Here is a 23,179-nt window from a genome sequence, read left to right as displayed (position 1 = left end):
TGAAGGAATCACAAAATGAGTGGCTGATGGCAGCTAAGGTGTGGGGCCAGTTGCTGTTCTTGTTGCCCAGCTGTCAGCATCATCTTTCTTCTCGTTATGTGCATCCTCGAAGTATCTCTCGAGCCTGTTGTTTTCACTGGTCTCTGTTCACTTTGGCCAGTGACTGAGCAAGTGCAGGTGAAATCAAAGTCACAAGTTCATTTCCCATGTGAACCTGCAAACACTTCATCATACAGGGCGACAGTATCCCAAGGCCAAGTCTAGCTAGCCAGCTCTCAGAGATGGCTGTTTGGTCATGTGGACAAGCAGGGGAGTGGTGATGGATCATGGAAACCTGCCTCGAACATTTGTGGGACGACTCAAAATGCCCGTGTCCAGAGGGCTGTGTGTTCTGTTCTTGAGGGTTGTTGTCTGAAACAGAGGGGTGCTATGCATAACATTAGCTACCCAAGGAATTAGTATAAAACTTAGCCATGTCACAGTATTTTTTTAAACAGATTCATAGTAAGCTGTTCATGGAAATGATTGATGAGCCCAATTGGTCTACATTCTGTCCTTCAAGGTATTAATATCTTTTGGCTATTTTGATCAAATTGCTGAACAGGATCTGGCTTCTCTGCAAGTGCATCGGGAGACAACATTGGATGCGTGAATGAAATCTAAATATTTCCACGCCAGTGCATTCCCTTATCTGTACAGGAACCTGCATCAAAGAAAGCCATTAGACTAGTACAGAGCTTTCTGTATCTCTGCTCTTGGTGGCTTATCAAACACAGGGTTCTTGATTGCGGTTACTCTTAAACCCAAGTATATGGTAATAGTACCCTGTTTATATCTCCTCTGTCTTGATCCTGCTAAGGTATTAGATTTATGTTTGTCTTTTCCAGCCTGAGTCACCTCTCATCACTCATTTTTCAAAACCTTTATTCAGGGATTGAGGAATTCATGGTTTGGGGCCTGATAGTCCTTGTCCTAGAGGTCACAATGCCTGCAAATGTGACTGATTCCCTTGAATCGATCAGCGGGATATTTTATTCCTCAGGATTTTTAAGGAAGAGGAAGAGGATATTTTCTGAGCACTAACAATGTGCTGTAGTTTACTAGGCATTTTCACATACAGTGTCTGAGTTAATCCTCACTAATAACCAAAGAAGGTAGGTATAATTACCCCCAATGTTACAAATGAGAAAGCTGTGGCTTTGAGAACTTAAACGACTGAATCATAATTTGAATACTGGTCAGTTGGATTTCAAAACCTGCAGTTTTCCCATTGGACACACTGACTCCCAGGAATAGCAGGAATTTTTTAGGCTGAACCTCATAGCACAACAATCAGCTGGCCTCTGCTCAGCTCCTGCCTTTCTCCTGTAACTAAATTCCATTCCACTTTGCTTGTGTTACCTTGGCAAGATCAGGCCTTTGCAGCAAGGCCAGAAAATTAAGCTTTGAACCACTAATAAGGAGACCATTGATTTGAGCCTGTTTTCAATTTTGTCCTCAAACCCAGTTACTCTTTGTGTTTTACCTCATTCCCAGTAACTCATAACCCAGTCCAAGCTGGCATAACTGGTACTTGCTGGGTGCTCAGCCTTTCAAGGCATATTGGACTCCATCATCCACTCGAGAGCCAGAAAGTTCTTCAGTTGTAGGAACATAAAGGTTACTATGGCAAAGGCAAGCACGGCCCTCCTCTAGGTCAGAGTAGCAAGCAGAACAACTTGCAAAATGATCTACCCGAGGAGGCTTGATGTGTATTAGAAGAGATCAGAGAAAAATGTGCCATTTGGTCTGAAGGTAAGAGAAGAAAGGGAGAAGGGAACTTTCAAGAACATGGACATGAAAAGGGATGACCATTAACTTCAGAACAACTGAGGAGGGCAAGCTGGGGGTTAATCTAAGACTGAAGGGGAATGAAAACCCAAGTGCAAAGCATCCTTCTGAGAGACCAATTCCATCCAGGTTCTGAGCATCATAGTTTGAGATTGGAATGAAAATTGTCAGAGGCCTCTTAGAGTTAGGCATTACACATTAGGCTCAGATGTATCCCCAAGCCATCATTTTTAGAGATATTGAGGGGTTAACCTTCCAAGGTTGTTTGGCACCAAGTCCCAGACAAATCAATCTGTGTTTTGGTTTCTTCCTTTCCCATTTTTGTTGTCCACTTGGCAGCTTTCTAGGGAAATAATCTAGTTTAGGGCCTTAGGCGGCAAATTTCCGAGGAATGTATTGTAGAGACTAGGAGGTTGGATAAAGGGTTATAGGAAACTCAAGATGGCTGAACATGGCTCCTAGATTTCTTCCCCACTATGCTCTTATAGTTTCTGCTGCCAGGGTTGCCCAGAGGGAGCCTGAGCATAATTCCCAGTTGCCAACTGTCATTTTCTGTACCCACAAGAGCAGGATGAGGCTAGTCTCCTGGGCCATTTTGGAGGCATCCTCTTATGCAACTGAATTTCTTAGGGAAATGCAAATTTGGGAGTAAATGGCAGAAGGTCAAGCTTTGAGGAACAAAGTGGGCCCAGTGTGGAGAGCTTGGCAGTGCCGTGTTTTGGTACCTGCCCCTTTCTTCCCTTTAAGTGTCTTGGAATCTGTGGTTCAGCATTGTCATCAGCAAGAAGCTACAAGTGACATAAGAGGCCAACTGAGGGGAAGGGGCACCACAGAGTTAAGAAGGTGGTGGGCTGGGTGGGGAGGGGGTTAACAGCAGAAATAATCACAAGACTGGCTATTTGTCAAAGAAACACTCCTTTGAACACCATGAAGCATGGGAAAAGACCAGCTTTAGTATCTATTTCAGGTTCCTACATTTATACAGCCTCACTACATAAAATGTCTGATTATATCAGGGAGGGCAGGACTCCTCATTTTATCAAAGCAATCACTATAGTAAACAGTTACAAAGAACAGAACCTCATTTTTCTAATACTGTGCTGTCTAATCTGATAGCCACTGTCCATGTGTAGCTCTTCAGCATTTGGAACATGGCTAGTTTGAATTGAGATGTTCTGTAAAGGTAAGATACACAGCAGAATTCAAAGATTTAGCATGAAAAAAAGTATAATGTTTTATATTGATTACATGTTGAAATAATAAAGTTTGAGGTATATTGAAGTAAATGAAACATTAATTTTGTCTGTTTCTATTTTTACCTTTTTAACACGACTACAAGAACATTTAAAATTACATAGGTGGCTTGCAATAGATTTCTATTAGACAATGCTGTTTTAGTGCATTCAAAAATAAGATTTGAGTTTAAGCATCTTTCCAGTAGTACACTTGTTGCTTTAAGTAAGTATAGCTGTATAGGAGAAACAGACTCATTGCAAAAGAAGGGCAGGGAGGAATGGAGATTTTCAAATGGGGAAGCTGATTATAAAGGGTGAGAGGGTGCAGGGGTACAGGGGGTGGTCAGTTGCCAGAAGCAAGTGTTCTTTTTCTCCTATAGCTCCATCTGATCTAGCTGGGGCTCTGCGAAGCGAGGGAGAGGCACTTTGAAACTGGTCTGCCTTTACCATCTTAGCCTTCAAGCTCTGAGTGGGACATGGTGGTGATGTAACGCACACTTTCCCTGCGCCTCTCTGGACCGCCATCCCTGGGCGAGAGAAGAAGAAGGCATGTGGTGAGCCCCTTCTTCATAGCCAGGGCCATCTGGGAGAACTGTTGCCGCACCTCCTTCTGCCAATAGGCATAGATGAGTGGGTTGAGCAGGGAGTTGCCCACACCGAGCAGCCACAGGTACTGTTCCAGCACCAGGTAGAGGTGGCACTCCTGGCAGGCCACCTGCACAATGCTCGTGATAAGGAATGGGGACCAGGACAGAGTGAAGCTGCCAATGAGAATGGCCACCGTGCGCACAGCTTTGAAGTCACTGGGGGTCCGTTGGGGCCGGTGAGCCCTGACTAGGGCTCCCGCGTGCTCCGTGTTGCGGATCTGCTGGCTGTGCGTGGAGGCAATCTTGAGTATGTCACAGTAGAAAAAGACAAAGAGCAGTAGGGCTGGAAAGAAGCCGACGCAGGAGAGGGTCAGCACGAAGCGTGGGTGAAACACAGCGAAGAAGCTGCAGGACCCCTTGTAGGTGGTCTGCTGGAATCCGTGGATCCCGAGGGGAAGGAAGCCAATGAGGTTAGACACCAACCACAGCCCAGCAAGGCAGGCCCCGACCATGAACCCATTCATGATTTGGAAATAGCGGAGGGGCTGCTTGATGGCAAGGTACCTGTCAAAGGCAATCAGCATGACCGTGAGGACAGAGGCGGCTGCAGAAGAAGTGACAAATGCCATCCGAAGGCTGCACAGTGTCTTCTCTGTGGGCCAAGCCGGGCTGGAGAGCTGGTCTGTGACTAGGCCAGAGATGGCCAGGCCGAGCAAGGCATCAGCCACAGCCAGATTCAAGGTGAAACAGAGACTGACGCTATCATTCTTGAGGATCAATGACAGTACCGCCATGGCCACGAGGGCGTTAGCAGCAATAATGAGGGAGGCCAGGACAGCAAGGATCACTCCAAATGAGACAGATGATTCCATGTCTTGAAGTGGCAGGATTTCCACTTACCGGGGGATACCGGCCCTCCAGCTCAAATTCTCACGGGCTGGGTGATACGGAGCTGTGTGTTCAGAGCTGGCAGTCCAGGCTGGTGGCTGGCCGTCTTTGGGATCCTGCTGGTCATGGAGAATCACTCCTTCTTTGGTTTTCAGTCCTCAGCCTCTTGCCTCTCCAGTGATCTGAAGGCAGCAACCCCAGTGCAGATGTATCCTTCGGCCCTGAGCTAGTCCCTCCTCCAACAACCAAGTTACTAGACAACTCCCAAGTACCTGTCTCCTGTTGTCTCGCCAGGCTCTCTCCCTTCACTAATGTTTCAAGGGCTTTGTTTGGAGAGACCAGGGCATTCATCAGGTCTCCTATCTCGCAGAAGATATAATTGACTCTAATCAAACGTTTTTTCCTCCATAACGTGATCTTAAATGTCCACTTGTTTTCTTCCTAAGCCTCAAATAGTATCTTGACAACTAATCTCAGCTGAATTAAGCATTTTCTGGATAACGAATTCTCAGTTACTATGACTGCTTTTAATCAAACAAGATGACCATAATCCATTGAAGTGGGAAGTGGGGCAGGCAAGCTATTTTAGGGTCCAGCATACTTTCAGGAGAGTTATACACATGTTGGCAGTTTCTTATCTTTCATTTCCTAACACCTCAGATTATAATTCTTTCAAATAGGGTGTGCTGGTCCCCTATTTCTCATCCCTCAAAGCTTGATTAGTTGAGGATTCAGAAAGGCCAGAGAAGCAAAAGAGAATTGTTACTAGCTGTCATTCAGTTTAGAAGAGAGCCCGCTCCCTATTGAAAGCTGCTGTCTGTTGGGTATACTCACTGAGAAAATTTCTGCCTTATGTTGGACCCTGTCTCTGGTCAAGAGTTGTGGCTGCCAGCCTTTTACTTTCTTCTTTTTGGCTGTGCCAAGCGGCATGTGGGATCTGACTAGGCATGTGGGACCTGACTAGGCATGTGGGACCTGACTGGGGACGTGGGATCTGACTAGGCATGTGGGACCTGACTGGGGACGTGGGACCTGACTAGGCATGTGGGACCTGACTAGGCATGTGGGACCTGACTAGGGATTGAACCTGTGCCCCCTTCAGTGGAAGTATAGAGTCCTAACCACCAGACTGCCAGGAAAGTGCCTGCCTTGTACTTTCTTGATCCTGTGACCTTGCCTTTCTTTTTAAAGAATTTTATTTTATTGAAGTATAGCTGATTTACAATGTTGTGTTAATTTCTACTGTACAGCAAATTGATTCAGTTTTATATATATATATATATACACATTCTTTTTCATGTTCTTTTCCATTATGGTTTATCATAGGATATTGAATATAGTTCCCTGTGCTACACAGTAGGACCTTGTTGTTTATCCATCTACTAATCCCAAACTCCCAATCCCTCCCGCCCCCGCCCCCACCACTGTTAGCAACCACAGTATGTTTTCTGTGTCTGTGAGTCTGTTTCTGTTTCATAGATAGGTTCATTTGTGTCATATTTTAGATTCCACGTGTAAGGGATATCATATGATGTTTGTGTGTCTCTCTGACTTCCTTCACTTGGTATGATAATCTTTAGGGCCATCTATGTTGCTGCAAATGGCACAGTTTCATTCCTTTTTATGGCTGAATAATATTCCACTGTCTATATATGCCACATCTTCTTTACCCATTCATCTGCTGATGGGCATTTAGGTTGTTTCCATGTCTTGGCTATTGTAAAAGTGCTGCAATGAACATTGGGGTCCATGTATCTTTTTGAATTATAGTTTTCTCCAGATATATGCCCAGAAATGGGATTGCAGGATCATACTAGCCTTGTTTTTCTTGATCCTATTGACTTGAGCTATCTCTGGGACAGGAGAAGGCGAGGTGAGCTGTACTCTGGAAAGTGTCTGCTCTAATATTTGGTTGTGGAATTTTCCATTTTCCAGAGATAGAGTTAGACCAAAGGACAGCAGTGTTGCTGAGGCAGGTGAGATGGGGCCAGGGAGAGTGGCTGTGTAGCTCATTCTTATTTTAGATTGTATATCCATTTGCTCAGGTACATTAGAACTAACCTTTTGCATGCTACTCTCATCTTGGATACCAAGAAGAGAGGGGTGGGGAGAAGAGTGATTAGAAGCTTATTTACTCAATTCGGGTCAGAGCACAAATGGGAAAGGTTAGTGTTTTAAGTGAAAGCGTGGAGAGCAGGGTGCAGAGTTGGAAGCAAATATTATACTCCAGGATGTTTTGACAGTCTGAGAGGGCCTTTGGCAGATGTCTCTCTTACACGGATCAGAAAGCCTGTGGGGTGGTATTCTGTTTGCTAACCTGAACAGTTCTTATTCTTTGGTACATCCATTAGGAGGCTGGCTTCAGTCGCTTAGCACTTGGTCTAACTTTATACCTGGACCTATGGCATGCTTTTGTCTCCCCAGCCCCTTGACTCTACGTGTGGAGTCAAGATGGCTGTTTCAAGGCCATGCTAAAATTCGAGAGTGCATCAGAGTCCCCCGGAGGGCTGATTAACACCCAGATTCTTGAGGCTCACTGCCAGAGTTTCAGATTCATTAGTTCTGAGGCGTTCCCAAGAATCTGCATTTCTAACAAGCTCCCAGGTGGTGCTTATGCTTATGCTCCTCTAGTGAAATGCTCTGGGGAAACGGTTCTTAACCTTAACTGTGCAGTGGAAACACTTGTTGATTCCCAAAGTACTGACATTTGGGTCACACACCAAGGGATTCTTATGTCCTTAGTCTGAGATGTGACTTCTGCATCTGGAATTTTAAAAGATCCACAAGTGATTCTAATATGCAGCCAGGGGTGGGAACCACTGTCCAATGGCAAAAGCACAGGTTCTGAATTCAGGACACTTGGGGGCTACCCCTACATAAATTCCTGTGCTTTTGTGTGGACAAATGACTTCACTTCTCTGACTTAGCTTTGGCTTCCTCATGTGTGACATGGGGACGATAATACCTATATCTCAGTGTTGTGGGGATGATGAAAACGAGATTATGATGGATATGAAAAGGCTTTTTAAAAGACTTTTATTTATGGCTGCAATGGGTCTTTGTTGCTCCATGAGGGCTTTCTCTAGTTGGGATGAGCAGGGGGCTACTCTTCATTGCGATGTGCAGGCTTCTCATTGCAGTGGCTTCTCTTGTTGTGGAACATAGGCTCTAGGGCATGTGGGCTTCAGTAGTTGTGACACATGGCCTTAATTGCCCTGCTGCATGTGGGATCTTCCTGGAGCAAGGATTGAACCTATGACTCCTGCATTAGCAGGAGGATTCATAACCGCTGGACCACCAGGGAAGTCCATGGAAAGGCTTTCGTTGAGTTTACATTCTTATTGAGGAGAAGGAAAATGACATGAATATCCATCCAATGTTGATAAATACAATGAAGGAAAAGGGCTTCCCTGGTGGCTCAGATGGTAAAGAATCTGCCTGAAATGTGGGACACCCGGGTTTGATCACAATGTGGGAGACCTGAGTTCGATCCCTGGGTTGGGAATATCTCCTGGAGGAGGGCATGGCAGCCCACTCCAGTAGTCTTTCCTGGAGAATCCCCATGGGCAGAGGAGCCTAGTGGGCTCCAGTCCATGGGGTTGCAAAGAGTCAGACAAGACTGAGCAACTAAGCACAGCACATGGAGGAAAAATAAAGCAGCTGCTGCTGCTAAGTCACTTCAGTCGTGTCTGACTCTGTGTGACCCCATAGAGGGCAGCCCACCAGGCTCCCCCGTCGCTGGGATTCTCCAGGCAAGAACACTGGAGTGGGTTGCCATTTCCTTCTCCAATGCATGAAACTGAAAAGTGAAAGCGAAGTCGCTCAGTCATGTCCAACTCCTAGCGACCCCATGGACTGCAGCCCACCAGGCTCCTCTGCCAATGGGATTTTCCAGGCAAGAGAACTGGAGCGTGGTGCCATTGCCTTCTCCAAAAGCAGCTAATTGTGTCCAACTCTTTTTGACTCCATGGACTGTAGCCTGCCAGCCTCCTCTGTCCATGGCATTCTCCAGGCAAGAATACTGGAGTGGGTTGCCATTTCCTACTCAAGGGAATATTCCCTACTCAGGGATCTAACCCGGGTCTCCTGCATTACAGTCAGATTCTTCACTGTTTGAGCCACTAGGGAAGCCTTGTCTTCTAGTCTCTTGTGTACCAAAGGGTGAAACAGATCAGGAACATTGGTATGACCTGACAACTTTGTAAAAATGCAGATCTTTTGCCTTTGGTAGTTCTTCTGCTGGTTCCTCTGCTTGAGATGCTCTTGCCCATTCCCTATCTTCCATCTACAAGGTGACTACCTTCAAGGTCCAGTTCAACTATTACCTGCCTTTCTGTAGTACACAACAATCTGCTTTCCAACCCCAGCTTCCTCTGACCCCAAGCAGTCAGAATGAATTGATGCCTTATCTAGTTCCAATAGCATTTCACTCATGTCTTCACTGCAACACTCATCCTTTTGTATATTTATTCACATATGTAACTGTCTGGCAACACTGTGAGCTGGAATCATGTAGTTTTGTTTACTGTAGTATCCCCAGCATCTAGACCAGCACCGGAACACTAACAAACACAGGATATGACTTTATGTTGGTGTTAGACGTGTTCTTTTTTTTTAGCGTAAAAAGATACCAGCGTGGAATATCACCTCCTTTGCTATCACCCTGAGGCAAACCACCATCATCTCTTGCCTGAATTATTGTGGAGCTTCACAACTTGTCTTCCTGCTTCTGTCCTAGGCATTTCCACGCACCCTCCCCACCCCTGACTTCCCCACCCTTGGCCACCTCCAGTCTGCGGCCAAGGTGATCCTGCTAAAATGCAAGTCAGACTAATATCCTTTGGTGGCTTCTCACCTCACATTGAGTAAAATCCAAATGTTGAGTAAAACCCAATATTTTCATGCCTGATCTGCTCCCCTGACCCTCATTTATCCTGTGCATAGAGGCTAAAGATACAGACTTTGGAGCCACACTATCCTGGTTCTCCCATTTATCAGTTATGTGACCTAGGGCAAGTGACTTAACTTCTCTCTGCCTCAGTTTCCTCATCAGTAAAATGGGGACAATAGTATCTCCTTCATAGGGTTACTGTGAGAAGTAAATGAATTAATATGTGTAAAGTACCTAGAAAAGTGTCTAGTATGTGGTGGGTACTAAATCAGATTTTGTTAAATAAACACAACTCTGTCATCCCCTTGCCTGCTTCTCTCCAGCCAGTCTGGCATGCTTGTTGTTTCTAAAACACACTCCTGTCTCGGGACCTTTGCATGTACTGTTCCTGCTGCCTACAACACTCTTCTTCCAGATATCTCTAAGTGTTGCTCCTCATCTTCTTGTAGATCTCTGCCTTCATGTCACTTTACTGGGGAAGGGGCTTCTTTGACTGACACCATTTATAAAATAGCAACACTCTCCCGCTCTCTGTCACCAGTGCTGCTTTATTTTTCCTTCATAGTATTTATCAAGATTGGATGTATTTTCATGTAATTTTCCTTCTCTTCAATAAGAGTGTAAACTCCATAAGGACAGGAATTCCACTTCCCTTGATTGCTGTTATATCTCCAGCACTTATACCAGTGTCTAGCATATAATAGTTGCTCAATAAATATTTGTTGAATGGGTGAATAAAAGACAAAAGCAAGAAAATTAAGGTCATGCTCTTTCTGCCAAGGTAACGTGGCAATAAAAATGTGATAAAGAAAAGAGACCTGGATAAAGTTAAGAAAATGATAATGGTGTAGAAAGGGACAAAGGGAAAATAAAAGCCTCTTTCCCTTTACCCTCATCTGTTTCCATAAAGGTAACCATAGCTGTATTTTCAGTTTCATTAACCAATAATTGTATTGTGTACTTGCTATGTGTTTGAGGTTTGAGGTACTGAGAGCTTAAAGATGCAGTCTTTACCTTCTAGGACCTCACAGTCTTTCTAGGGGGAGAACATAAAAGAGCTGTGAAGAACTGCAGACTTCAGAAGCGGGGGCCATCACTGCAGGCTGGTAAAGTCAGGAAAAGTTTCCTGAATGAGAAATGCCTTGATTGGAGTTTGGAGCTCGGGCAGGTTTCAGTCAGAGAGAGGTTGAATGGCCCAGAGATATATGGATCTCTCAGAAGAGGTATCTAGGTTGGATAATGAAAGGGGCCCTTGAGATAACAGACAAAAGTGGAGCCTGGCTGAAACTGAGGCTTCATGGGGCGGGGGGAGCAGTTGGAGAAAAGACTGAAGAATAGGGGCTGGGGAAGTTATAAGAGTACTGAAAGAGCTAGGAGGCATGTGATGATGACTCAGAACATCACTGACAGTAGACAGGATGTGTTTGACAGACACGGAAGTGGCGTAATTATTAGGAATTGGTGATTGGATAGATATCTTTGGGTAAATAGGAATAGGGAATACAAGCATGACATCCCTGTTTTTGAACATGGGCAACCAGGAAAATGGTGATAACATTCCCTGAAACAGAGAAGTCAGGAGGGTAAGTGTTTGCAGATGTAGTGTAGTGGTCAGAAGTGGAGAGATGAATTTGACTAGCCATATTGTTGAGCCTTTCCTTGAACATGGAGACTGCCGTCAATTTCCTTAGCATTACCCATGGAACCTAGAAATGAGCTCTGCATACAATCGGTGCTAAATGAATGTTATTGGTGAAGAAAGGAGTACAAGCTGGGAGAGCTGAAAACCTTCCCAGTTTGCCTAGGACATCTCCATGGATGTACTTCCAATTGGTAGGAATTGGTAGGTAAGATGATGTCTAGAGATTTCTATAAGTCTGAGTGGAAAGGGGATGAGAATCCAGAGGACCCTCTGAATTTAATGTCTGAGAGGAGGACCAGAGTTTGCCATCCCAGGTGTCTATTATTTTGTTGGTCTTACTCTCCTCTTTTGCTTCAGCTTCCTTTTGAACTCTGATGACCAAGGCCTAGGTATTGCTCCAATTCTCTCATTTCATAGTTGCTGGAAGAATTCAGCCAGATAATGCTGCAAGCTAGTTTACCACTTTGCAGTGACTACTTCAACCCTACAACTAGGCAACCTAAGGTTTCTAGGAGCAGATAAAACCCCTATACAATCTGTCACTGTTTAGTTTTCATTGCCAATGTAATTCTACCAAGTTAATGAATAGCTGGGTTGGAGTGGGGGAAGGGAAGAGACACAGAATGAATGAAGAGAAACTGTCATTTATGAGCAGATTCTGTTCTGCTTCTTAGCAAGACATTGGGTACATGGTGAACCATTGAGGGTACAGTTGTCATCATCACTGTCATCATCAAAGTACTTTTACAAAGTGCCTAGATTCAGGGGTTCTGAGCTAGGCCTACACAGAGAACTACACAGCTCTGGAATTTCACTTTTAGACCATGCATGGTCTAAGACCAGATACTGATGTGAACATGTGCAAGATGGATTTAAATCCTCAATATGGTTTATTTACACATTATATGTCACCACCTCTTCTATAGGTTCCTGATTATTTCTGGAGTGAAATCTATAAAGCAGATATATCCTGTATGCTCAATGATATTATCAGCTCTTTGAAGGCAAAGAACCCAACCTTACAATTCTGTCTACAGACTTGCTGTACAGAACATATATAGATGCTCAGTATGGATTCATAAATCAACCAGACCTGATGGGTAGACAGAGTACCTTTCAAACCATTAATATTTAACTCCTTTGAACCTCAGTTTCTTCTATAAAATGGAGAGAATAATTGTATCACAGACATCACAGGGCTGTTATGAGGATAGAAAGCCAATGCATATAAATTGATTAGCACACAATGTAGTATTGTCTGCTCAACTGTTAGCTATTAATTTAACAATACGAATTTCTACCTCCCTTAGGAGACTGTGGAAAAGGGGTAGCAGCTTTTCACACAAATCTGGGTATGCAATTCAGCCTACGGCGGTATACCTGTCAGCTGCCTATGCGTTGGGATTTAGGAGAGAAAAAAAAAAAAAAGATTCACCCTCTCAGATATCTTCTTTACTTTTCTGCCGTCACTCCTGAACAAGGATGCTTTGTTGGGGGTGCGCGTGTGCGTTACTGACTGGGAGTGAAGGATGGAGGCGGAATTTGACTGGGAGCGAAGGCTACGACTTAAGTCGCCGTTATCAAGTACTTTTTCAGTCTTAATCCAGCAAACATTTGTAGTTAGGCTAATCAATGCCAGGTGTCGTCCAGGAGCGAGGAGTCCTGGGACAGACCAAGCTCGCACCCTTGCCCAATTTTTCGAAGGAACGTACGAACGGACCAGAGAAAAACTGTTTAAAGAGCGAGTTCCGCCGAACAAGGAAAGCCGCTTCCAGCTCTAGTGCTCAGGCGCTGCGCCCCCGGCGCGCCAGCGCTCTTCCGGCGCGGCGCAAGCCCCGCGGCAACCAATGGGCGCGAGGCGCCGGGACCGCGCATGCCTCTTGCGGCTTCTCCGGGAAGTTGCTTCCTAGGTTTTGAGCCCGCACCCGCGGAGATGAAGTAAGCCCTCAACTGTCCTCTGAGACAGGTCGGGGGAATTGGTGCCCGGGGGCAGCCCACCGGGGCTGAGGTGGTAGAGCATCTGCGGGGCTGACGGGCGGGAGAGGCGGGGAGTCTAGAAAATTAGTCTCGGTTTTGTTCTGTTTTCCCTCAGGCCGGGGCGCGCTTACATGTCCGCTTTTCCTTCCGGTTTAGCCCTTTAACTAAAGTGAAGCTGATTAATGAGCTGAATGAGCGTGAGGTCCAACTGGGGGTGGCGGAGAAGGTGTCTTGGCACAACGAGTACAAGGACAGCGCTTGGATCTTCCTGGGTGAGGCCCACGTTTTCCTCTCGTAGGGCTCCTCCTCCTCTCCTGCCCTGCTTCCTAACATTTCAGCGTTCCCGCCTTTCATTCCTCCCGAAATTCACCACCCACGTTTATTCCCTTCCGCTGTCTCTCTGTAAATACGTTTTCCTTGTCTGTTTTCTCCCCATTTCTAGTTTGCTCTCTCTGCCAAGTCAGTGCTTATAATAGGTACTGCCGGCCGTTCACTGTGCTGAGAATCGTGCCGCTTGGTTTCTCAGAGACCGTTATTATCATCCCCCTGTCCCTCCCCATTTACACAACTAAAGAAACAGATGCAGAGAAGTTAATGACTTCAGGTCACATAGCTTAGGAAGTGGAACAGCCAGAACTATGGCACTCTAGAACTCATGGTCTTAGCCCCTATCTCATATTACTCCCAACTCCCTCCCCCCCCTCATTCTCCTTCCCTCAGAGTTTATTTTCCTCATCTAATTATCTCCTGCCTTCTATCCGTGGCTGTATCACCATCCCTATATTCACTTTGTGTCATATGCGGTAATTTGACAATTTATTCAAAGAGGTTATTGCACCAGACATTGTGTTAAGCATTTTATTTCCATTTATTTAACTATTATAAAAATTCTGTGAAGTTAGAACTGTAATATCCCCATTCTGTTGATGAGGAAGGAAACATTTGCAAGGAAATTTATTTCCTATGAAATGCTTAGCAATTGACTTTATAATCCTTAGTCTTTGTGAGGTGGGGTTAATATTTGCATATTTAAACTGATTTTGGACCTTAGCTGAGAATTTGCAGATAGAGAGCACATGAGTTCAAGATATGTTTTTGGAAGCCAAGTTTTGTGCTGGAAACTATCTGCTTTGTCCAGAAGATTTTGGGTGTGAGGGGGGTTAGTTTGGTTAGAGGTGACCCCAGCTTTTCCACTAAAAGTTAATCACTCCTTTTTCTGTATTACTGCTGCATTTTCTGTGTGCGTCTGTCATTGCATTAGACTAGGTTCTTTGAGGGAAGGTCCTGTTGCTTATTCTGATTTGCATCCCAGTGCCTGGCCTAGTGCATGCGTGGTACATAGTGGACACTTGGTAAGTGTTTGCTGAACTGAAATGTGTTTTTCTTTTTGAGGGGGACTTCCTTATGAACTGACTGAAGGGGACATAATTTGTGTGTTCTCACAGTAAGTCACCTTTTTTTTCTTCTTTTTAGCAAGTCACTTTTTTATTTCTTACCTTCTGGGTCATCAGAGTAGTTTGCTTCCATAATGCATTTTATGGCATCACAAAAGCCCATTTATTTTAACTCTAGACTGACTGGCCTCCCTGCATGGGGATGCCTGAAGCTTCTGTTCTGGTCTAGATCAGTCCCAGGACGTGGTTCTGGAACTCTCCAATGTGCCAAATCCAAGAAGTTGGTTGATATAGGAGCCTGTCTTGGAGATTCTGGTCTTTTTTTATTGTCTTTTCACTGAAGCCTACACTGGAACAGACTGGAACTCCTAGGAAGGTGCTCTGTTGGCCCATCTCCTTGGGCTCTTATAAACTAGGGGTAACTTATGATCATGGGGCCATTCTGGGCCCACACCTGTGTGGCACTGTAGGATTAGGACAAAGCACAGAGGAACTGGGAAAAAAGCAAAAGGTTTAGGCAGTAGTTTTTTTCGTTGTTGTTTGTTTCTAGTTGAGTGTAAGGTTAGTGAGCAGAGCCAGTCTCTTTAACTGGAGACTGAGAATCACAGGCTGATGAGGGATAAGCATGAATAGGAGAATCTTATATTCTTTATTCTGCTATGGGGATGAGGGATAAGAATGAATAGGAGAATCTTATATTCTTCATTCTGCTATGGGATGATAGCAGCAGCACTAGGTAGGGGAGAGTCTTGGCAGCTCACACTAGTTGTGGCAGCTGGTGGGAGAAGGGTTGGGTACAACCCCAAAGCTACACAGAGTAGTTAGTCCATAGGTGGCAGAAGGCCTTGGCGTCTCAGAGCAGCAGAGAGCCATGACCCCTGGACTGTGGAGTCCTCAGGCAGAGAACCATGATAAAAGAGCCTGGGCAAACAGACAGTGGCTAGCACACCCTGGCAGAGGCATTGCCATGGCAGGGAATGGTTGGACCATCCAGTGGGCAGAGGTCCCTGGCTGATTGGGCCATATATAGGACAGAAGGCCGTGGGAAAGAAACTGGGCAAGAAAAAGGCTATGGTAGAGGGCCCTGGCAGGGCCTGAGGCTGCTCTTTCCAACTCTTGGGTATTGGGAAGTTCACAGTAGGTACAGCCTATAACTTCCACCCCTTTGTGGTAGCTCTGCCTAGTCCAGTCTTCCACCTGGGAGCTGTTTTTGTCTTATTTGCGTTGAGTGATGATCGCTAGTGTGTGTGTTTATTTCAGTTCTCTGTTTTGGCTCCACACATTGCTCTCCATGAAGATTGCCTGTGTCACTGACAACAGTGGCTTTCAAAAAATACTTTGTTTTCTGATTATCAGAGTAATGTATAGCTGTTGTAGAACATTTGGGAAAAAGAAAAAAGTACGAAGAATAAGAATGTACTTTAAGGAAAAAAATGTTAACATCTTTGTGTATTTATTGTCTTCTTTTCAATGTTGGACATTATTTCCAATATTTTGCTGTTAGGAATTATACTGCAGTGTGCATTGTGATATATACATCTTTGTATGCCTCCCTGATGGTTTCTTTCGTGAAATTAATTTATAAACATTGTCAAATTACTCTCTGAAAAGGTTGTATCAGTTTTCACTCTGACTGAAATGCTCATTTTCCTGAATCCTAATCAGTAATGGTTATTTTAAGAAAATATTGCCATATGACTTCTCATTATTATTTTACTTTGCCTTTATTTCATCATCAGGGAGGTTGAACATCTCTTCATAGATTTATAGGTCCTTATTCTTTTTCTTTGTAAATTGTCTATTAAGATCATTTGCCTATTTTTTCCCTATTAGTGTGTTCCTCATTTTCTTACTGATTTTACCAGAGCCCTTCATGTATTAAGGATATTAACTTATTGTTTTTAACACTTTATCATGTATTGTATTGCTGTGGACTTATTTTTTTAATTTGATGTGTTATACTACATTGCTATTATTATTATTTCTTGATGCTCAAACTGTCCCAGTTGTGGTCTGTAGTTATCCTGTCAAGCCAGCTCCTATATTCTTTTTTCTTTTACTTTTTATTTTGAAATACTTGAAATAATTTCTGGGTTAAAACAGGAAGGTTATGAAATAGAATGAAGAATACCTATATCCCCTTTTCTCAGAGTCCCCAGATGTTAGTATTTTATCACATTTGCTTTATTATTTCTCTCTACCTGTATGCATATTATTTTTTTTTTCTGAACCATTTGGGGGTTAATTGCAGACATGATGCACATTTACCCCTAAATTCTTCAGTGTGTATTTCCCAAAATACCGGGGCATTTAACTTTAGGATAGTGATCAAATTCAGGAAATCAACACTGTTACACTGTTATCTAATCTATAAACTTTATTTGACTTCCAGTTGTCCTGATAATGTCCTTTATAGCAAAAAGGAAAAAAATGCTTTCTAGCCTTAATCTGTGATGTAAATTGCAGACGTTTTCTCCTAGTTTGTCATTTGACTTTGTTTATTGTGATTTTTTTTCTTTGCAAAATTATTATTTTTAAATTTTTACGCATTCATTTATTCATATGTTTAAATGATCTTATGGTAACATTGACTTTTTAGGGGATGTACAGTCCTATGAGATATTTTGTTAAATACTTGAATAAATTTGTGTCATCACCCTCACAATTAGGATGAAGGACAATTCCATCATCCCCCAAACTCCCTCATGCTGTCCCTGTATAGTCTGTCCTCTAATTGCTGGAGAAGGCAGTGGCACCCCACTCTAGTACCCCTGCCTGGAGAATCCCATGGATGGAAGAGCCTGGTAGGCTGCAGTCCATGGGGTCGCTGAGAGTCAGACATGACTGAGCGACTTCACTTTCACTTTTCACTTTCATGCATTGGAGAAGGAAATGGCAACCCACTCCAGTGTTCTTGCCTGGAGAATCCCAGGGGTGGCGGTGCCTGGTGGGCTGCCGTCTATGGGGTCGCACAGAGTCAGACACGACTGAAGCAACTTAGCAGCAGCAGCAGCAGTGGTCAAATTTATCAGTCTTTTATTGCTTCTGGACTTGAGTCATAATTAGAAAGTATTTCTCCCCACCCATCCACGTTCTCTTCTAATACTTGTATGGTTTCAATTTTATGCATTGAAATCTCTGATCCATTTAGAGTTATTCTGATGTGTAGTGTGAGATAGGGACCCAATTTCATATTTTTTCAAATGGCTATCTAGTTGTCCCAACAGCATTTATTTAAAACTCCATATTTTCCCCCAGCAAATTGGAGTGTCACCCTTATACAGAAGTATTAACTGGGGAGGTGATTTTGATATCTTTATAATGTTGAGTCATCTTATGCAAGAAAAAGAGGTGTCTTTATATTTATTGAAAACTGTGTTTGTGTCTTTCAGTAGTTTTTAAGAGTTTTCTTTGCGTAGACCTTGTACATTGCTTGTTGTTAAATTTATTTCTAAGTATTTTATTTTGTTTTTGTTGCTGTTACAAATGGGGCTCCTCTTTCCTTATATCTTATGATTATTGTTTGTAAGAGGGTGGTTTATTTTTGTTGTCTTTATATCCTGTTATCCTACAGATTTGTTATATTGTTTGTTTTTATCTTTGCTTATCATTGCTTCTCTTGGGTTTTCTATATATATCATCATATATAATCTTCATACAGAGATAGCTTTACTTTTTCATTTTTTAATTAATTTTTAAAATGAGAGTATAGTTGATTTACAGTGTTGTATTAGTTTCTGCTGTGTAGCAAATGAATCAGTTATACATACACATATATTTACTCTTTTTTTATGTCTGTTTTCTCCTGTCTAATTGCATGGGCCAATACCTACAATATTAAATAGTGTTAAATAGCTGAATACCATAGTTGAATCATTTCTAGTATTTTCTTTTAAGATGCTAGATTTTGGGCTGAGGTATATGTATGTGATCACATTATAACATTTCCATCAGTTACTATTGTATTTTTATGACTGTAGTTTTAAATTTATGAAGCTTTAACTTTTCTGGAATTAATTTTTATATAATGAGTAAGGTAGAATTTTTTCTATTTTCTTTTTCATTAAATTATGTCTTTATTAACTTTCACCTACCTTCCTTAGATTTACTCTCCCCCGCTCCCCCGTGGCTTGTGGGATCTTAGTTCCCTGACCAGGGTTTGAACCTGGATCCTGACCACTGTGACTGCTAGGGAATTCCCCTTTCCTTTTTAACAATAAAATTCTTTAATGTCACAGATTTTCCTGAGTGTGGTTTTAGCCACATCCTGTAAGTTTTGGTGGGCTTCCCAATAGCTTGGACGGTAAAGCATCTGCCTGCAATGCAGGAGACCTTGGTTCGATCCCTGGTTCAGAAAGATCCCCTGGAGAAGGAAATGGCAACCCACTCCAGTATTCTTGCCTGGAGAATCCCATGGACAGAGGAGCCTGGCGGACTATAGTGCATGGGGTCGCAAAGAGTCAGACAAGACTGAGCAGCTAACACACACAGACACTAAGTTTCGGTATATATTCCCATTTTTGTTGTTTTCTAAATAGTCTACCATGATTTCTTTATTTTGTTTCACTTTCTCTTTCATCCAGTAGTTAGCCTGGAGAATAGGTTTCAAGTTCTAGTTAGGGCATTTTTTGTTTTGAAATTATTGTTCCCAGCTGTTTCACATTATGATTGGAGAACATGGTCTGTGCTGTTTTTGGAGGTGATTGAGGTTTACTTTGAGATCTAGTCTACAGTCAGTTTTAATATGTGTTTCATGGATTCTTGAGAAGAAACTCTTTTTGTACAATCGAATATATCTGTATATCTACTAGTCTGATGTTAATGTTTTTAACAATGTAATTGTTATATTATTAAGTATACATTTATTTGTAGTTATGTAATTTTATATTAATTCTTCTGACTTATTTTTCTCAATTTTATGTGTTATGAGCTCAAAATGGTGTGTTAAAATCTCTAATAACTTTCACTCTTAGTCGCTCTTTGTATTTTTAATTAAAATTTTGGATGTGTTAATTTATGTATAAAATTTCATGACTTATGTATTAGGACCTTTTTCTGTGTAAAAGAGCCCTCTTAGTCACATTTAAATGTTTTTTTTGGTTGGCCTTGAATTCATGTTTGATCTTAATACTACCACCCATTTTTAAAATTAGGTGTTCTTGATATATCTTTTTCTAACTTTTAATTTTTAACCTTTCTTTGTTGTCTTGTTCTCAGTGTGTCTCCTGTACAGATTATATTATTTGAATTTTGTTTTATCACCCAATCTGAAAGTTTTTACATTTTAAATCAATAGTGTCTTACTCTTTTATAAATTAAATAGATACGGGGAGATTGTTAACATTAATCTGGTACGGGACAAGAAGACTGGGAAATCCAAAGGATTCTGTTTCCTCTGCTATGAAGACCAGAGGAGCACAATTCTGGCTGTTGACAATTTTAATGGGATCAAGGTGAGTATGCTTACTGAGCAGAACTTTTCCATTGTGTAGGGTTTCAGTTTCATTTCCCAGCTGATGACTACAGGCTCAAGGGCAGTACTGGTCAGCTGGGTTGCAGAGTCATGGGGACATACTGACTGGGAAATGACCCCAGGAAGTAATTCTGTTGGCTCATGACCGTGTCAACATGCGTCTCTTTTCCCCATCTCTTAGCAAGCTATGTCCTCAGGAGCATAGGTACCATGACCCCCCACTCCCCTTCATCTTGCATCCAACCAGGCATCTGTTTTTCACCTTTTGTTCCTCACTCTCCACTCTCATTTCTGCTGTGAAAGGTGAAGTCGCTCAGTCGTGTCCGACTCTTTGCGACCCCGTGGACTGTAGCCTACCAGGCTCCTCCGTCCATGGGATTCTCCAGGCAAGAATACTGGAGTGGGTTGCCATTTCCTTCTCCAGGGGATCTTCCCGACCCAGGGATCGAACCCAGGTCTCCCGCATTGGAGGCAGACGCTTTAACCTCTGAGTGACCAGGGAAGCTGTATTGGAGAGCAAAGAGACTAGCAAACACTGCTGTTTCATGCTGTCCTGTATCAGGGAATTTGGGGTTCTATCATGGTTTCGTGGCTGAGGACCTAGCCATGTATGTCTGTCATATGTCTCCATTGACTTAGCAGTACTGGGCCCTGAAAATTCTCTAGTTAAAATCTGATGACAAAGTCTATGAAAGTAACTCATTGTGAAGGTTTCTGTCCTCTCTTCTCTCTCCTCCACCCTTGTAAGTGAGACAGGGTGAGTGATGACATGAGAGTGAGACATGAAAAGGGGATGGGGCAAGTCAGGGCTATCTGTGCCCCACATGCTCCCTGTGCTCATTTAGGAAAAGCACTGCCATTGAATGAGCATTGTTACAGGTTGGAGGGGTGACTCTTGACTTGGAGAATTTGTCACTGATTGCACCAGCAGTGAAAGGAAGTCACCATAAAAGGTGACTTTATTCCACCTTTTATGGTGGAATAGGATAGGTGAAAGTACTCAGGCTTAGGGGTAAGAGTAAAAACTTGCTCTTGAATGGAACAGTAAAAGCCAGACATTTCACATTTCTGATAGCATTGCCTATAGAATAAGTCTGTGTCTGCTCGAATGTTTTTAAGTGAGGGTTTAATTTTTTGTTGTTCACCTGGAGAGTTGTGATTTGCAGTGATAGTATCAGCATGAGCCAGTGGTTCCAGTATGGTCGGGGTGGAGCAAGGAGTGAGGGCTTAAGAGAAAAGAAAGTAGTCCTTTCTAGATTCCTTACCCTCTCCCAGCTATTGTTCTGCTTTGGCCTCATCCAGTTGTGTTGAGAAAGCAGCTGTAGTGTTGAGCTGAATTTTAGGAATTCCCTTTAGCTTCCAGGCTTTTTCACAGTGTGTTTCACTGTAAATTAATGTTACAGATGGAAGGTAATTCATGTTTCTGCATCTAAACTTTTGCAGTTTTCCATGCTGCTGATGCTTTGGGGCAGTACTTCCCAGGCTCTTTTCACTTCATGGCACACTTGTAACATGGAGCTATTTATATAGAACTCTGGGATAAACTGATGAGGCTCCCAGGATCTCCAGCTGCCCCAGGATCTCCAGCTGCCCCAGGCTCTACCTGACTGCCCCAGGGCTGAGCGAATGTGTAGGGATGTGTGCTGTGACACATCAGTGGAGCAGGTCTGCTTTGGAGATTTTCTGAGAAACAGAATTAGCATTGCCTGTCTGTCTTAGATCAAAGGAAGAACTATCCGAGTGGACCATGTATCTAACTATCGACTTCCTAAGGACTCAGAAGAAATGGATGAGGTGACCAGAGAGCTGCAGGAGAGGGGCTGTGGGACTCATACTCCTCCACCAAGTTCATCTGAGGGCTCTGAAGATGACAAACCCACCAAAAAACACAAAAAAGGTAAATGGTTAAGGCCTATGAGAAGATTCTGGGTAACCTTAATGTTTGCTCTTCTTAGCCTTCACTGAGAGTTGGTAGTCAGTTCTCAAGTGTGAAGGGGGCAGGTGTGGGGAACCGTACTTTAACTGGGAAAGAAGAAGTATCAGCAGAAGACTAACGGCTGTGGGCTAAATTCTGGCCACCAAAATGCGTATGTTGAAGTCCTAACCCTCTGGTACCTAACAATGTGACTGTTTGGAGGTAGGGTCTTGAGAGAGAGAATTAAGAGCTGGAGTTGCCTTATACAGCAACCTGACATATTAAGGGTGACAGACATCCAGCTTGGATTCTTGGAGGCACTTTTCTAGAAGTAGAGACCATGAGTGTTTCACGCTGTTGCCAAGCATGCTTTCCTTTTGTATATCCTCCATCTTTTCCATCTTCTTTTTCTTACTGATTGTGCCCCCCTTTTCCTCCAGACAAAAAGGAAAAAAAGAAAAAAAAGAAAGACAAAGAGAAGACTGGCCAGGAAGTACAGGCAGAGCAGCCAGCCTCCTCTTCATTGCCCAGAAGCAAGACGATAAAGGAAAAGGATGACCCTGGCTCTAAAAAGCACAGTGGCAAGCACTCAGAGAAGGGTCAGAAGTCGGAGTCCAGGGAGGTGCGGAAGTCCCACCCCAGTTCCCCTGAGGTCAGGATGACCTGCCGTGGTGGAACGGAGGGCCGAGAGAGGGAGCCAAGAAAGGAGAAGTCCAAGCACGAACACAAGTCATCAAGCAGGAGGGAAGAGAGAGAAGACAGGCACAGGGAGAGAGACAGGGGTCGAAGCTCAGACATACATTCCAGACGGCATGACGGGCGCTCTGAGGGGCAGCATGACGGGCGCTCTGAGGGGCAGCATGACAGGCGTAGTCACAGGAGTAGAAGTAGGAGCCGAGATAGATCCCACCAGCACAAAAGGTCCCAGCACTCCCGAGACCAGGAATCCTCTAATCCCAGGGAGCGCAAGCATCACTGATGCCGCAGCCTGTTCAGCTATTCAGCACGGTAGAATTAAAAATGAACTGTATTTTTCAAATACAATGAAATTCAGTTATTCTTTTACTGTATTTACATGTAAAGTCTCTGAGAATGAATTCTTTTGATCCCTTGAGTATAATAATCATCAAGAGGGCTGTAGTTTTTAACAGCTAAATGTCCTGGATTTTTGAGCAGAATCCATTGTCCCTGGGAATATACTTGGTACTTTTGGTACTTACCAGAGCATGTACCTAAATCTGGGTTCATAAATATGGCCATTGAATTCATGACCCCAATTTATGATGAAATGGCCAGGAAGGGGAAATACCAGACAGTTCTAGAATTCCAGTCTTTGTGCTATATGCT

The 23,179-nt window shown here is 43.4% G+C and overlaps 2 protein-coding genes across 3 annotated transcripts; one reads left to right on the top strand and one right to left on the bottom strand.

The window, feature by feature from the left end:
- Positions 1 to 3,516: 3,516 nt before the first annotated feature.
- GPR119 (G protein-coupled receptor 119) lies at positions 3,517 to 4,524 on the bottom strand. Its single transcript, XM_052663915.1, has one exon. It carries the CDS (start codon positions 4,522 to 4,524, stop codon positions 3,517 to 3,519), a length of 1,008 nt encoding a protein of 335 aa, XP_052519875.1.
- Positions 4,525 to 12,946: 8,422 nt separating this feature from the next.
- Positions 12,947 to 22,833, top strand: RBMX2 (RNA binding motif protein X-linked 2). 2 transcript variants are annotated; one of them, XM_052663377.1, is made up of 6 exons: positions 12,947 to 13,011; positions 13,207 to 13,322; positions 14,443 to 14,494; positions 19,768 to 19,897; positions 21,637 to 21,814; positions 22,273 to 22,833. In XM_052663377.1, exons 1-6 carry the CDS (start codon positions 12,947 to 12,949, stop codon positions 22,809 to 22,811), a joined length of 1,080 nt encoding a protein of 359 aa, XP_052519337.1. In that variant the 3' UTR covers positions 22,812 to 22,833. The 2 variants fall into 2 exon arrangements, with proteins under 2 accessions (XP_052519337.1, XP_052519338.1); XM_052663378.1 differs by having other exon boundaries at positions 12,975 to 13,011; positions 21,691 to 21,814.
- The last annotated feature ends 346 nt before the right edge of the window (positions 22,834 to 23,179 follow it).

This window comes from Budorcas taxicolor, chromosome X, assembly GCF_023091745.1.
Source record: "Budorcas taxicolor isolate Tak-1 chromosome X, Takin1.1, whole genome shotgun sequence".
Lineage (NCBI taxonomy): Eukaryota > Metazoa > Chordata > Mammalia > Artiodactyla > Bovidae > Budorcas > Budorcas taxicolor.
Note: the sequence above shows the minus strand (reverse complement) of the source record. Positions and strands in the feature narration are given on the sequence as shown.